Source organism: Prionailurus bengalensis, chromosome A2 (genome assembly GCF_016509475.1).
Source record: "Prionailurus bengalensis isolate Pbe53 chromosome A2, Fcat_Pben_1.1_paternal_pri, whole genome shotgun sequence".
Lineage (NCBI taxonomy): Eukaryota > Metazoa > Chordata > Mammalia > Carnivora > Felidae > Prionailurus > Prionailurus bengalensis.
The window spans coordinates 69,770,153-69,787,181 of NC_057348.1; the positions used below are offsets into that span (position 1 = coordinate 69,770,153).

General features: G+C 39.7%; 1 protein-coding gene across 5 annotated transcripts in view; it reads right to left on the minus strand.

Annotated features, from left to right (window-relative positions):
- BLVRA (biliverdin reductase A) overlaps positions 1–17,029 on the minus strand; it is a 64,890-nt gene that overhangs the window by 15,713 nt on the left and 32,148 nt on the right. For 3 of the 5 annotated variants that reach the window (XM_043588495.1, XM_043588492.1, XM_043588494.1), the window contains 3 exons: positions 10,771–10,892; positions 8,702–8,821; positions 6,639–6,736 (listed from right to left, as the gene is read on the minus strand). In XM_043588495.1, the coding sequence (XP_043444430.1) occupies positions 6,639–6,736; positions 8,702–8,821; positions 10,771–10,892 (340 nt within the window). Of the gene's footprint in view, positions 1–6,638; positions 6,737–8,701; positions 8,822–10,770; positions 10,893–11,568; positions 11,649–17,029 lie in introns of those variants that run through there. The other 2 variants (XM_043588491.1, XM_043588496.1) reach the window with 2 other exon arrangements.

A 17,029-nucleotide genomic window follows, 5' to 3' on the forward strand; every position in this document is an offset into this window, starting at 1 on the left:
TTCACCCATTGGCTAACTAACAGTATACTGTTTAATTTTCATGTATTTGTGGATTTTCCAGTTTTTCTTCTGCTGTTGATTTCTAGTTTCATTCCATTGTGTTCTGAAAAGACACTTAGCATGATTTCAATCTTTTTAAATTTGTTAAGACTTATTGTGGCCTACATATAGTCTGTCCTGGAGAACAATCTATGTGTGCTTGAGAAGAATGTGTATTCTGCTATTATTGGATGAAGTATTCTCTATATGTCTGTTCAATTGGTGTTGTCCAAGTCCTCTGTTTCATATATTGAACTTCTGGCTGGTTTTCCTATCCATTACTCAAAGTGGAGTACTGAAGTCTCCTACTATTATTGTGTCCCTTCAACAATGTTTGCTTCATACACTTGGGAGCTTTAATGTTAGGTGAACTGACCCTTTTATCATTATATAATGTCCTTCTTCATCTCTTATGACACTTTTTGATTTAAAGCCTATTTTGTTTGATAAATTTATGTCTTCTTGCTCTTTTGGTTACTATTTACATGGAATATCTTTTTCCATCCTTTTAGTGCATATGTGTCTTTAGATCTGAAGTCTCTTGTAGACAGTATACAGTTGGACGTTGTTTTTGTTTTGTTTTAATCCACTGAGCCAATCTAAGTCTTTTGATTAAGGAGTTTAACCATTTACATTTGAAGTAATCACTGACAGAAAAAAAAAACTTCTGCTGCCATTTTGTTAACTGTTGTCTATAAATTCTTGCAGTATTTTGTCCTTCTTTTCCTCTCTTACTGCCTTCTTTTGTGTTTTGTTGATTTTTTTTTTTTTTTTGGTGACATGTTTTGATTCCTTTCTCATTTCCTTTTGCACATCTCATGTGGTTACTGTGGGAATTAAATAAAGCTTCTAATTATAGTAATCTAACTTAAACTAATAAAAACTTCAACTGCATACAAAAACTTTATTCCTTTACATTTCCAACCTCCCACTTTATTTTACTCATATCACAAATTATATCTATTTACATTGTATATCCATTAACATAGATTTATAGTTATTTCTTATGCTCTGTCTTTCCAATTTCATACTAGAATTAAAAATGATTGGGGTGCCTGGGTAGCTGAGTCAGTTAAATGTCCAACTTCGGCCCAGGTCATAATCTCATGGTCCATGAGTCTGAGCCGCACACAGGCTCTGTGCTGACTGCTCACAGTCTGGAACCTGCTTCGGATTCTGTGTCTCCCTCTCTCTCTGCCCCTCCCCTGCTCATGCTCTTGCTCTCTCTCTCAAAAATAAACATTAAAAAAATTGTTTGATGATTTATGAACCAACAAAATACTACAGGATTCTATATTTCTTTTTATGTTTCCCTTTACCAGAGTACTTTTTATTTTCATATGATTAATTGCTGTTTAAAATCCTTTTGCTTCAGTTTAAATGACTCCCTTTAGCATTTTTTGTAGAATAAGTCTAGTAGTGATTAATTCCCTCAGTTGCTGTTTTTCCAGGAAAGTCTTAATTTCACCTTCATTTCTGAAGAACAGTCTTGATGAATATAGTATTCTTGGTTGGCAGTTGTATCTCTTTCAACAAATTGAATATATCATCCAACTCCCTCTGGCCTACAAGATTGCGGAGAATTCTGCTGATAAGCTTATTAAGAGCTCCTTGAGAAGTCACTTTTCTCTTGCCTTTTTCAAGATTCTGCCTTTATGGTCTTTACAGTGTGATTATGTGTCTTGGTGTGGATCTCTGGAATTACTCTAGTTGGAGTTCATTAAGTGTCTTCAATTTGTATTCCATTTCCTTCCTCAAATTTGGGAAGTGTTCAGCCATGATTATTCCAAATAAGCTCACTGCTCCCTTCTGGGACTTGTATAATACATATATTGATCTGTTTGATGGTGTACCATAAATCCCTTAAGCTTTCTTCACTTTTCTTCATTCTTTTTCTTTTTGCCCCTTTGACTCAAATTTCAAATGACCCATCTTCAAATGTACCAATTCTTTCACTTGATCAAGTTTGCTGTTGAACCCTTGCACATTTTTCTATTCAGTCATTTTATTCTTCATCTCTAGAATTTTTTTGTGTTTTATAGTTTACAGCTCTTTGTTGATATATTCATTTTGTTCATGCACTGTTTTCCTGATTTTATTCACTTGTCTGTGTCCTCTTTTAGCTATCTTTTAGAGTTACTTTGAATTCTTTATCAGATAATTCATAGGTCTCTATTTCTTTAGGATTAGTTTTTGGAGATTAATTTTGTTCCTTTAAGAGGCCAATTTTTCCTTGTTTCTTTTTTTTTTTAAATTTTTTTTTTCAACGTTTATTTATTTTTTGGGACAGAGAGAGACAGAGCATGAACGGGGGAGGGGCAGAGAGAGAGGGAGACACAGAATCGGAAACAGGCTCCAGGCTCTGAGCCATCAGCCCAGAGCCTGACTCGGGACTCGAACTCACGGACCTGGAGATCGTGACCTGGCTGAAGTCGGACGCTTAACCGACTGCGCCACCCAGGCGCCCTCCTTGTTTCTTTTTATGCCTTGTGATCATTTGTTGAGATCTGAATATTTGGAAAAACAGCCACTTCTCCCAGTCTTTACAGACTGACTTTTTATAAGGAAAGACCTTCTCCAGACAGGCTAGCAATTCTCAAATCTTTCCTGGGGATGTATCTTCTCTGGGATTATGTGTATAATTTCCAAGTGAAAGAGGTTTGCCCCTGTTCTCAAAAACCTAATATCTTGCTCACCCTGGTTTCTTTATGCAGTACTGCAGTCTCTCTGTTGCTATAACAAATCATAGAGTTTGCCTTGTTCTTGGCAGCCTCTAATCTCGCATCTAAAGTACACTACTGCTTCCTTCAGCACCCCAAGTCAAGAGAGATAGAAACCAGTCTCTCAAGCAGCCCTTGCAAAACCAGAACACTAGATGCAGGTTCCACTCTTCTTTTTTCCCCAAGGGAGAAGTTAAGACTTGGGAGTTTTGTCCTGATCACACCCTGTTGTGCCAGGGTGAAGCCGAGCAAATGCAATGAACCTTCTTACCGGCTTCAATGCAGCTCTTCTTGGCTTTGTGTATGCCTGGGTGACTACAACCACTTAAATTGTTTCTGGAATTCTCACAAAGGCAATATGGTCTATATATTGCTCTTAAGTCAGTGTCTCCACGGCAGAATGAGGTCCCAGTGCTTCCTATTCCACCATCTTGCTGACATTACTCCCAAATTATCCTTAACTTTTGCCATACAAAATGATATTGCATTTAGGTATTCCAAGTTGAATAAAATTATTACTTCCCTGGGCTACAATGTAAATGTTATAGTTACATTTTCAACTCATTTTCAGCAGATTAATGTTACCTAGTTGTGAACATATGGCAATGTGGGCTCCTCAAAAGCAAGGGTCATCTTTTTATTATCTCTATTGTTAATAAGTACGGTATCTCATACATAATAACTATTGTGTAAAAACTGCTTAATGAACGCTCTGAGTTATAAATACTTGCCTAGAGAAAAAATGTCAGTTTCATTGCTAAGAACCTTTTTCTTTTTAAAAGCCATTAATGATCTAAACATATCCACCCAGATTGTGCTTGCTAATGGAGATAATACCAAGGCTCTAATATAACACTTATCCTTAGTTTTTAAAAAACTAAGCTTATTATTTTTAATTAACTAAAGTCCATATTTTGTTCAGATTTCCTTAGTTTACACCTAATGTGCTTTTTCTGTTTCCAGATACCACATCACATTTAGTTATCATATCTCCTTAGGCTCCTCTTGGGTTAGAAAGTGTCTTAAACTTCCTTTGTTTTTTAATGACTTTGACAGTTCTGAAGAGTATTGGCCAGGAATTTTGTAGAATGCCCCTCAACTGGGATTTTTCTGATGTTATTCTCATGATCACACTGGGGTTATGGTTAGGGGAGGAAAACTACAGAGGTAATGAACCATTCCCATCATATCATATCAAGAATACGTCCCATTATCATAACTTACCACTGTTGATGTTACTTTTGATCAACTAGCTAAGGTAGTGTTTGGTTTCTCTAGTGTAAAGTGTACTCTTTTCCCCTCCTTTCTATATTTACACTTTGGAAGGAAGTCACTATGTGCAGGATATTACCTTTCTGAGAATATTTAGCCTGTTATTTTGTAGCATGTTCCACATTCTAGTTTGCTTGATTTTTTTACAGTGCCATTTAATTTGCTCCTTTATCCTTGCATGTCCTGTAAGTCTCAATTATATAATTGACACTGTGTACATCACATCAGATGGTATGTATCATCAGACTGACCCATATCAGCAATCATTCGGTTAGGATGAAAACAACAGAGCTCTTCATTGTAAAGGCACGTTTTTTTTTTTTCTTTCCTTTACAGTTAGCAAGAAATCTATGGTGTATGCTATAGTGTCTTGTTCTTTGTCCATGGATATCTGTGCTATAAGAAAATAATATACAAAGGTGATGGCCTCAAAGCTCCTCTTACTCACAGCAGTAATTCTCTATCTCCTCATTCAAACACCTCCTGAAGGTCTACTCAGTTCTAGGCACTGCTTAGCTGCTGTGGCGATGGGCTCTGTCCTTCAGCAGCACATCCCAGTGCTACAGAGTGCTACAAGAGTTTCAATAAAGTCTGACCAGTCTACACTGGTGATAAGCACAAGGTGCTTTCTTTGGTGATTTTCATGCAATTGTTCATGATACTTTGCTCATATATTAAAGCTTTTCAATAGCAAATGTTGAAACAAAGAGTTTTTAATTTAAACTTCATGTAACTAGGTCCCTTAATCATTAAACATTATAGTTAATTCTTGTTGCCTCCATAGAGGGACTTGTGCAGGTAATGTAAAAACAAAAATCTCTGGAAGGCAGTATGGCTTAGAGGAATGAATGTAGACTTCAGAGCTGGAAAGGACTGAATTCAAATCTCTATCTTCCAATATAGTCCTGTTACTAGCTTTGTGATCTGGCACAAATTACTTAACTTCTCTGAGCTATGGATTCCTATACATAAGCTCCTATACATAAGAGAAAATACCTACCTCCAAGGGTTTCTAGAATTAAACAAAATAATATATGAAGCACGTAGTAGAGTTCCCAAGTTCCTAACATGTAGGAGATATTTGATAAATAATCCTCTTGAGAAACAACACAAACTACAAAAGTATGCACATAATTGCAAATGACATATCAGATAAAGGGTTAGTATCCAAAATCTGTAAGAACTTATCAAATTCAACACCCAAAAAGTGAATAATCCAGTGAAGAAATGAGCAAAAGACATGAATAGACACTTCTCCAAAGAAGACATCCAGATGGCTAAGAGACACATGAAAAGATGCTCAACATCACTCATCATCAGGGAAATACAAATCAAAACCACAATGAGATACCACCTCACGCCTGTCAGAATGGCTAAAATTAACAACTCAGGCAACAACAGAGTTGGCAAGGATGCAGAGAAAAGAGGATCTCTTTTGTACTGCTGGTGGGAATGCAAACTGGTGCAGCCACTCTAGAAAACAGTATGGAGGTTCCTCAAAAAATTAAAAATAGAAGTACCCTACACTCAGCAATTGCACTACTAGGTATTTATCCCAGGGATACAGGTGTACTATTTCGAAGGGACACATGCACCCCAATGTTTATAGCAGCACTAGCAAAAAGAATGAAATCTTGCCATTTGCAAGTACACAGATGGAACTGGAAGGTATTATGCTAAACGAAATTAGTCAGAGAAAGACAAATATCATATGACTTCACTCATATGAGGGCTTTATGATACAAAACAGATGAACATAAGGAAAGGGAAGCAAAAAGAATATAAAAACAGGGAGGGGGACAAAACATAAGAGACTCTTAAGTATAGAGAATAAACAGAGGGTTGCTGGAGGGGTTGTGGGAGGGGGGATGGGCTAAATGGGTAAGGGGCATTAAGGAGTCTACTCCTGAAATCACTGTTGTACTATATGCTAACTTAGATGTAAATTAAACAATAAATTAATTAAAAAATGAAAAAAATAGGGACACCTGGGTAGCTCAGTTGGTTAAGCGTCTGACTTCGGCTCAGATCATGATCTCACTGCTCACAGGTTCAAGCCCCACCTCAGGCTCTGTGCTGACAGCTTGGAGCCTGGAGCCTGCTTCAAATTCTATGTCCCCCTCTCTCTCTGCCTCTCCCAAAATCACACTCTGTCTCTTTCTCTCTCTCTCTCAAAAATAAATAATCATTAAAAAAATTTTTTTTGAATAAAAAATTTAAAAAAGTATGCATATAAGACTTGGGCATGCATTACTCTGACTTGGGCATTTTTCTACTAGCAATGTTTCATATGAATAACACCAAAATAATATCATGGCACTGGCACAGGGCAAAGCTAATTCATGCTTTTCATTAGAGTAAAAGACTCTGATAAGTCTCTAACAAAAATGTGCAAATTCCCACGCATCCCTCTGCCCTGCTGGCCCTCCACACATGCTCCTTATGCGTGCCTACAATTTTGGGGATGAGTAGGGGGTTGGGAGCCCACAGGACCAGTAACATATCTGACATAGGGTTAAGTTTTAAAGGCATAAAGATGGTACCAAAGACATCTTACAGGCAGAAACTCTAAACGAGAGTCTGTGCTCCAGACAGAACATACGTCACCTTTCTGCTCAGCCAGCTTCCACAGGTCCTGAGCTGCTTCCCAAGACAGTGTCATTGGATATTCCACAAGGACATGCTTACCAGCATTAAGGAACTGCCTTTGGAAAAAAGAGAGAGAAAATATATTCAAGTAAGCTTCATTAAAATGCCCTGCATAACAGAGAATGGAATGTTATAAATACACATAAATCTCCAAGTTATGTAGGACTACAGATGAGAATCAGTGAGAAATGGGGCCAGAGGATAAGGAGGATGAATTGTACTTCCTATTATTTTCTAATGTGCTAGAGGAGAATGACTTTCCAGTTATGTGTTAATTTGAACATGCATCCATTCAACTACTCATGTATTCAACTAGGCACTATTTATCAGCTACTCTGGAGGAGAAATAAAAGACATTAATATGAAAATTGTCTATTACCACATGATTGCTATAAATAAAGACTACCAAACCCATGAACCCATGACAGCAGCTCTGCCTGAGGCAGTTTGAGAAGATTTCAGTAACTACATCTGAATTGGGTCTTGAAATAGGAGGCATTTTCCAGGTGCAACATGCAAGATGAGGGAATTTCACTTTGGGCAGCATATGCAGAGGCGTGGATATTTATGGGAAATTTGTCCATCTGGATAATAGTATGAATTTCGGCATATGGCAGGGAAGTGGACTCAGGGATGAGAGGGAAACAAAATCATGAAAGTAGCTGAGAGTCTGACTGTGAAGAACCCAGAATGCCACGCTCAGAAGTTGGGATTTTATTTTCTAGATACTCTTAAGGTACAAACATTTATAAGATGAAAATTACACAATTACCTTTTTAAGGAAATACATTCTGGTGCCAAAGTGGGTTAAAGGGAACCAAGGAAAGGTGTTTCTTTCCACACTAGAGTTGGAGTGACAAGGAGGGAGCAGCTTACTCCTGGGGAATAGCACGGTGGCAGCTTCAATTTAATGTAAGGACCTAAGAGGGCAGTGAGATTCAGGGAGGCAACTGGTACTGCCTTGTTAGCCGCCAGATCCTGTGGGGCTCCTCCTTCCAGGGTCAGTACCACCCAATGCTTGAAGGGCGCTAAGCTTTGCATTTGAAGCTGGGGCAGAGGAACATGTCACCTCCCTTGCTCTGATATCGATGCCACCACTACTTCTTTCCTCACCTCTTGAAAAAATATTTCATATTAAAGGAACTCTTGGAGATATTTAACAATATTAAAAGCACAAGAAAGGATTACAACAATCTGCCAAGGCACAGAATAGATGCTGGCTCCACATCCTACCATGAGAAGAAACCAACACTATTCAAACTACTGTCAGTTTTTTTACAAAGAAAACTCTCTAATTCTTTGTTTCTATTGTTTTAAATTACAGTGTACTAAATAAATTTTAGTTTTACATAATTTTCATTTTCTTATATTTTTATAACCAATAGTAAGAGTTTTTAGAGTTTTTAGGATTTTGACAATTTTTAAAGGTAATGGCCCCACTGTAATTTTTCCCTTTTTAAAATTTTTCTGGGGCGCCTGGGTGGCGCAGTCGGTTCAGCGTCCGACTTCAGCCAGGTCACGATCTCGCGGTCCGGGAGTTCGAGCCCCGCGTCGGGCTCTGGGCTGATGGCTCAGAGCCTGGAGCCTGTTTCTGATTCTGTGTCTCCCTCTCTCTCTGCCCCTCCCCCGTTCATGCTCTGTCTCTCTCTGTCCCAAAAATAAATAAACGTTGGAAAAAAAAAAAAATTTAAAATTTTTCTTTTTTTTTTTTTAACATTTATTCATCTTCAAGAGACAGAGACAGAGTGCGAGTAGGGAAGGGGCAGAGAGAGAGGGAAACACAGAATCCGAAGCAGGCTCCAGGCTCTGAGCTGTCAGCGCAGAGCCTGACGTGGGGCTCGAGCCCACCAACCATGAGATCATGACCTGAGCTGAAGTTGGACACTTAACCAACTGAGCCACCCAGGTGCCCCTTTTCCCTTTGATTATTAAAACTTCTTTGCAAGATTTCAGCTTTCCCAGTCATTTTTATACTCCTGCACTACTGTGAAAGGCAAGGAATACCTACATTGAAAACCCACCTGATATAGTCCTCATGGCTGGAGCTCTCACTGCAGATATAAGCAACCTCTACCTCTGGGCTGGCAAGAGCATTTTCCAAAGAAATCTGCTGGACTTCATCAATGTTCCCGAGCTCTCGTCTAGTTAAGAATAACAGAAATGCAACTCAAAAGTTGATATTCAAAAGAATATCAAATAAATAAATGAGCACATGTATACATACATATATATATGTTGTATTTATATTTATATTTATATTTGTATTTATCCTTCTCTTATCCTCCCAAAAATGTCCTGATAATTAGCTTTTGGATATAAAGAAATTAATTTCCTCTGTCCCATTTCCAGGACAGTTTCCAACATGGAGTGAGAAAAACAGCCTCAGGGTTTAAGTCAAGAGATCTGGCACTGAGTGCCAACACTACTGCTAACAGCCTATATGACATGGCGGTCTTTGAATTATTCCATCTCTAAAATAAAAACAACTGATCTCCTTTTATCTCATGAGAAGTGGTCTCTATGATCATAGCTAGCTCCAAGCATTTGGCCAAACACTGACTATACCAGACTTCATTCACAGTCTAAAAGAGGAAGGAAGGCACACATGCATAAATGTAGCAACATCACAACATTAATACGAGAAATGTTGTGTTGGGGGTATAGGTGGGTAATTCAAGGAAGGCAGGGAACATCCACTTTAAGATTTCAGAGTAGGCTTCCAGGGGAGATGCTACAACACAGCGGGTAGGTCATGAAGAATGGGGAACAGTGTGAGAATGGCAGGACTGTAAAGCAGGCCATCTTCCCTCCTGACTTGGGTAGCTTAGGAGTTTCGACTGTATCAGTCACAGCAGCCAGCTAGCAGGGGACTGGGGCTTATGGGACAAAGAGAGGCCCTGCTTCAGCCTTGAGCCCAAGTGTTGTGTTCAACCTGGCTTCAGGCAGGGGTGCAATGGGAGTTACAGTGCTAATAATAATTTTGATCTCCCATTTGTGTGCAACTCCCTTAGAATCTTACTGAGAGGAGAAGACTGCCCAAGGGCAGACTCCTGGCACTTCTGGGTCTCTCTACTGTCCCCAAACCCACTTTATATCCTTAAGGGAAAAGCCAGGTTTGAGACAGGTAAACTGGAGGAAAGTAGGTCCCATGAATTAAGATATGGAAAAAACATCTGCAGGGACCATCACAGGAGTTAAAACATGCTTTGGGCCACTATTTATTTGATTTCTCTAAAGCGCTAGAAAGCAGAGAGGTGTCTAAGTTGCATGCCACCCCCTCTCCTTAGCCAAGAAAGTGCCTACATCTTGTTCACTCATAAATTAACACTCCTAAATGATGTTATATGGTGTTAGTTCAGTGAATGGTGTGTATGAGGAAGTGGTAAGTGGTGAAGGAAGGTGCTGAGCACCTTCCCTATGGGTCAAGGAAGAAGAAACATGGTGGGAAGTCTGGTTTTGATTGAGTTCTAGGAGATAAACGAAACCTTAAAGAAAAGTAAGGCTCAAAATTATCAAAAGGAAAAGAACACATGTTGCTTAGATGAAGGGCTTTGGAATCAAATAGACATGCATGCAAATCCAGGTCTTAGACTTTCCAGCTGTGTGTACATAGTCAAATTATTTAACCCTTCTGTGGCTCAGTTTCTGTATCTGTAAAGTAGGGTTGATAATGGTATTTATGTCAAATAGCTGAAAAGGCTTATAAAACCCAGGGCCACTACATAGATGGCCATCATAACTGACATAATGATTAACTGGTACACACCTAATGCCTTCTTTTAGCCAATCCACATGTGTTCACTGTGACCCTTCTGTAACTATTAGGCACTGCTCTCATCTTCTCTGCCTTTGTCTTCACAGTCCCATCAAGGCTGACTCGCCTTACACCCCAGCTGTAGGCCCAGCACTCCAGACCCCAAAGCCATCCAAACTTGAGATCCTGTGAGGCTGACCCTGAGCACAGTTCTCTGGAATGACCCCAGAGCTGGCTTTCTCTCTCCTGGGTCTGGAGAGTCTCTATGTCCCAAGCCCTAATCCATTCTCACTGGTCTTCCCATGAATTACAAGGCACAAGACAAATGCCAGCCACCTGGACACGAAGCCAATCAGGTTCAGGAACGCCGAGGAAGCATGTGGATTCCGCAAGTCCCTGATCCGCACTGAGCCAGCTCTGCCAACGCCAACCACCACCACTCCAAACTTTCTCTCAGGCTGAAAAACATGGGACCATGGTAGGATTTAAAAACAGTCCATGCATCTAGCAGAGAACAGCAAAACAAAGACCTGTGACCAGGACCAGTCAGAGTCCAGACAAGGAAGGAAAGGTGGGGCGCCTGGGTGGCGCAGTCGGTTGAGCGTCCGACTTCAGCCAGGTCACGATCTCGCGGTCCGTGAGTTCGAGCCCCGCGTCGGGCTCTGGGCTGATGGCTCGGAGCCTGGAGCCTGTTTCCGGTTCTGTGTCTCCCTCTCTCTCTGCCCTTCCCCCGTTCATGCTCTGTCTCTCTCTGTCTCAAAAATAAAATAAAATAAAAAAAAAAAAAAAAAAAAGGAAGGAAAGGAGACAACCCAGAACCAAAAGTTGCAGCATACAAGGGGCAAATAGGACACTCCCTGAAATGAGAGCTCGGAGAGAAGTCAGCTCCACCCAAGATATATTTCTACAGGAGCTCAAGTGTATCATCCATGGAGAAGGCTCCTCACATCTGGTACTCCACTTTGCCACCTTTCCAAAGATAAGAGATTTTCCTCGTTAAGCTGTACCTCTGTACTCCCTGAATCCTTCCTCCAGTGGACATACAAATCTGATACAGCTGGGATTCATTCCGAGGCCACAGGTGCTTAGTGAGATGCTGGCACACAGAACACAGGGAAAACCATGAGCAGTCACCATGTTCAGATTCCACATTGGCTGTCTGCATTCCAACCAACTTCACTCCCACGGTACTGTGGTAGCTTACCTATTACTCAGGTATACTGCTGGGTGCTGTATGCAAATAGTATCAGAATGAAAAAATCAAGTCAGCTCTTTAAAGGTATAGAGCCACTTAATATAATCCAAACTGATAAAAAATTATCTACACATCCCTTACACCCAGTTCTTCTTGGATGTCTCTGAGCATAGAAATGGGAACATCACCTAGGACTCACCTGTCACCTGAGATATCTGGTATCACCATTTCCCACTAATTCTGCCCCTTCCTGTGTAAACTGCTCTAGTGTTGACCCAGGATTTCTTTGTCTCCACCTGATGCCACACTAAATCACCAACTGCTCTCACTCCTAATGTCACCCTCTCCATGTCTCATCGACAGGCCTGCCAGAGCAGTTGCTTAAGATAAAAACTAAGTCTCTCCCCTGATTAAAGCCTCCATTTTCCTAACTGTTACTGACTGTGTCCTCCTAAAATTCGTATGTTGAAATCCTAACCCCCAATATAACGGTATTAGGAAGTAGGGCCTTTAGGAGGTAATTAGGATTAGATGAGTGCATAAGGTAGGAGCCCTTATGAATGGGATTAGTGCCCTTATGAGTCACAAAAGACTTTGCTTCCTCGCCCTGCTCTCTGCCCAGGTGTCAGCAATCTGCAATCCAGAAGAGCACCCTTCCAGAACCCCACCACACAGCCTGATCTTGGACTTCTAGCCCCTGAACTGTCAGAAATAGATTTCTGTTGTTTATAAGCCATCTGGTCTGTGGTACTTTCTCTGCTTTATCATAGCAGCCTAAACTGAGACACCAGCTAAAGAGAGAAAAACACCAAAGCCCAAGTTCTTTAAAAAAGAAAAGAATCCTGAATCATTATGCTGTACATCTGATACTAATGTATTATTATGTGTCAATTATATCTCAACAAAAAAAAATACTTTAACATAAAAAAAAAAACAAACAACCCTCTGCCCCTTGTTGTTCATGGAACAAAAACATGAAAAGTTTTTCATTCTCTACTCCAACCCCTCACCCAAGGTATATTTCCCTCACTCTCCATCTCAGTAATGCCACCACCATCTACTAGGTTGCTCAGGTCCTTAAACTTGGGAGTTATCCTGGCCTTTTTTCTCTGCCCCACATTCCATACCGAATTCACCCATAAATGGCCAAGATCCATCCATAAGCCTTCTATCTACTTCTGTCCATCTTCATTGCTACCCCCTAATCCAAGCTACCATCTCATCCTTTGGACTGTTCCCATAGCTTTTATAACTGCTTTACTTCTTGCCCTGTTCTATTCTTTTTTAAAATTTTTTTTTAATGTTTATTTATTTTTGAGACAGAGAGAGACAGAGCATGAACGGGGGAGGGGCAGAGAGAGGGAGACACAGAATCTGAAACAGGCTCCAGGCTCTGAGCCATCAGCCCAGAGCCTGACGCGGGGCTCGAACTCCCGGACCGCGAGATCGTGACCTGGCTGAAGTCGGACGCTTAACCGACTGCGCCACCCAGGCGCCCCTGTTCTATTCTTCATATAGCAGCAAGAATCTTTAGACTAAATATAATCAGATGATGTTATCCCCTCCTTGTCCCCCAGCTTACAATTCTCCAGAGGCTATTATATGCAGAATAAAACCCAAACCATTTGCTGTGGTCTACAAAAGCCTTCATGACCTGTCCCCTGCCTCTCTCAGCTCATCACCTAGCACCCTCCCTCTTGTCATACTGGCTTTCTTCCTGCTCTTTTTTTTTAAAAAACTTTTTTTTTTTAACGTTTATTTATTTTTGAGACAGAGAGAGACAGAGCATGAACAGGGGAGGGTCAGAGAGAGAGGGAGACACAGAATCTGAAACAGGCTCCAGGCTCTGAGCTGTCAGCACAGAGCCTGACGTGGGGCTTGAACTCACGAACCGTGAGATCATGACCTGAGCCGAAGTCAGCCGCTTAACCGACTGAGTCACCCAGGCGCCCCACTTCCTGCTCTTTTAACATGTCATGGTCATCTGTACCTCAGGGCCTTTGCATATATGGTTTACTCCAAAAAGTGTGAGGCTCTGGGGATATATCTTAGACAAACCCTGCTCTTAAAGAAATTTCAAAGAAGGAAGAGAGCAAATAGATCAACACATGAATAAATGTCAAGAGATAGTGAGCATTACCAGGATAGATGAAGTAGGGTAAAAGGAATAGAAAGGAGAAGATGGGGTGGGGATGCAGGGAGGGGGTGTCTCAGTTTTGATAGGGTGGTAAGGGAAGGCCTCTCTGAGGAGGCAGCTTTGAACAAAGACCTGAATGAACTGAGGTGAGCCACACTGTTATCTGGGGGTATATGGGACAGAGGAAGGTATTCTTTCAAAGGCTTCAAGGGGGGCAGATGCCTGCAGGGCTTGGAAATAATGGATATAATCATAAAACATGAAACAATGTAAGTCTTGTAATTAAATATGAAAGTCTTACAAAGACTTCTTTACCAAACAATTGAGGTGTTCCAAATCTGGATCCGGTCTACTTCTCCTGGTCACCTCTCCCACTGTGTATTTTTAGACTTCTGACTTCCCAAACAAGTGAAAGTATGTAAAACTTTGTATGTTTGGTATCTTTTAAAAAAAAATGCTTATTTACTGGGTACCTGGGTGGCTCAATTGGTTAAGTGTCTGACTTCAGCTCAGGTCATGATCTTGCAGTCCCTGAGTTTAAGCCCCTTGTCGGGCTCTGTGCTGACAGCTCAGAGCCTGAGCCTGCTTCAGATTCTGTGTCTTCCTCTCTCTCTCTGCCCCTTCCCTGCTTGTGCTCTCTCTTTCTCTCCCATAAATAAACATTAAAAAAAATTTTTAATGCTTATTTGAGAGACAGAAATAGAGAATGCATGAGCGAGGGAGGGGCAGAGACAGAGAGGGAGAGAGAATCCCAGGTAGTTTCCATGCTGACAGTGTGGGGCCTAATGCAGGGCTCAATCTCACAAAAATCTCAAATCTCAAGTCTCTAGAGCCGAAATCAAGAGTTGGATGCTTAACCAACTGAGCCACCCAGGCACCACTGTTTGCTACCTTTATTTAAGTCTTTGCAAATCCTTTGTCCCTTGAGCTCCTCCCTACTCCCCACCAGGACACCTTCAAAACTTTCAAGACCCAAGGATCTTACGAAGCCCTTTTTGATGCTATCAGTTAGATTTTTTGTATCTAATAAAATTCACCCATTTTAGTGTACATTTCCATGAGTTTTGACCAACATACATATTACTACCACAAGTAAAGATATAGAATAATTCTATCAGCCTCCTCCATAATTACCTACGTCCTTTGTAAAAGTCAAATCCAACTCCCACTCCAGGCAACCATTGATTGGCTTACTGTGTCAACAGTTTTGCCTTTTCCAGAAAGTCATATAAATGAAGTCATACAGTATATAGTCTTTTGAGTCTGGCTTCAACTTAGAACAATGCATTTTTCATCTGTGTTGTTACATGTTGCAGTAATTTATTTCTTTTTATTACTAAGTAGTAGTAGTCCATTGTATACATATCCTGGTTTGTTTATCCATTTAGCAAAGGAAGAACATTTCTGATGCTCCAAGCTCGAATGAATTCATAATTCATTCTTTTATGAATAAAACCACTATAGTCAATCATGGACTAGTTTTTGTATAAACACAGTTCTTATTTAACTTGGGTAAATACCTAGGTATAAGAGTGCTGGGTCATATGTTAAGTCATATGTTTGTGAATTATGTTAAGTCATACATATGTTATGTCTGCTGGGTCACATGTTAAGTATGGGTTTAATTTTATGAGAAATTGTGAAACTATTTACTGAAGTGAACCTTGGCAAAGCTATATGTACTGTTCTGCATTCTCACCACCAATGTCTGAGTTCTACATTCTTACCAACACCTGGTACTATCAGGTTTTTCTCCTCTTCTTCTTTTTAGCCAGTATAATTGGTATGTTGTGGTATCTCTGATTTCTACATATATTTCCATAATGACTAGTGATGTTGAGCATTGTTTTGTGTGCTTATTTGCCATCTGCCTATAGATGTCTGTATCTTCTTTGTTAAAGCATCTGTTAAAATCTTTTGCCACCTTCTGCTGGATTGAGTTTTTAGAGTTATGTGTTTTTAATATATTCATTTTGTTCATTTATCAAATTTGTAATTTGCAAACAGCTTCCAGTCTGTAGCTTGTCTTTTCATTTTCTTAAGAATGGCTCTTGAGAGGCTAAAGTTAAAGTTCTTAATTTTGATGAAGTCCAACTTATCACAAAAATTTTAATATATCATTCTTCTGGCTAACCCAAGGGTACAAAGGTTTTCTCCTATGCTTTCTTTTAGCAGTTTTATAGTTAAGATTTACAGTTTTAGTTATGTTATAGTTTATATTCTGATTTGAATTTTTATATATGGTGTTAAGGTAGATATAAGGGCTCTTGATAGGTAGAGATGCAGCCTCTAGAATGTGTATTCCACAGGCTCTATACCAACTGCCTACAATGAGGCAGAAGTATGCCAGGCTTGTATGTAAATATACCCAGACTTCACACCCAGCTCATGTGCCATCTCCTCTGGAGGCCAGCAAGGTTCTTTTTTTTTTTTTTTTTCCTCTTTGCATATGATATTCAATTGTTCCAACAAAAATTTATTGAGAAAAACTATTCTTTTTCCATTTAAATGCCTTTGCATTTTTGGGGGTGGATATTGTCTCAATTATTGTAGTTTTATAGTAAGTTTTAACCTTACTACAAAGTTAACTATAACCTTACTATAAACCTAACTATCAGTTACTGTCAACCTTCCAACTTTTTTTTCTTTTCAAAAATTCTAGTTTTCCTGGCTTTACATATAAATTTTAGGATGAGCTTGTCAATTTCTACCAAAAAGAAAAAAACTGCCAGGATTTTGAATGGGATTACATTGAATATAGTTGGGGGGGGGGGGGACAAATATCCTGGAATAATGAATCTTCAAATCCATGAACATGGTATATATCCCCATTTATTTAGGTCTTCTTTGACTTTCATTCTATCACTTTCAGTGTATGAATCTTGCCATGTTTTGTTAAATTTATACCTAAGTATTTATGATTTTTAGTGCTAGTAAATAGTATGTTTTTTTAGTTTCCACTTCTCATTGTTTATTGCAAAGATATAATTGATTTTTATATGCCGATTTGGATCTTGGAATCCTGCTGAACTCATTACTTCTAGCAGCTTTTTTTGTAGATTCTGTCAGATTTTCTAGATAGACCATAAAGTCAGACATAAATAGAGATGGTTTCATTTTTTCCTTCCCAATCTGCAGTGCTTTATTTACTTTTCTTGCCTTATTGCACTGGGTGGGTCTTCCACTATGATTTTGACTAGGATTAGTGACAGTAGACATTCTTGGCTACTTTCTAATCTAAGGGGAAAAACTTTGGGTCTTTT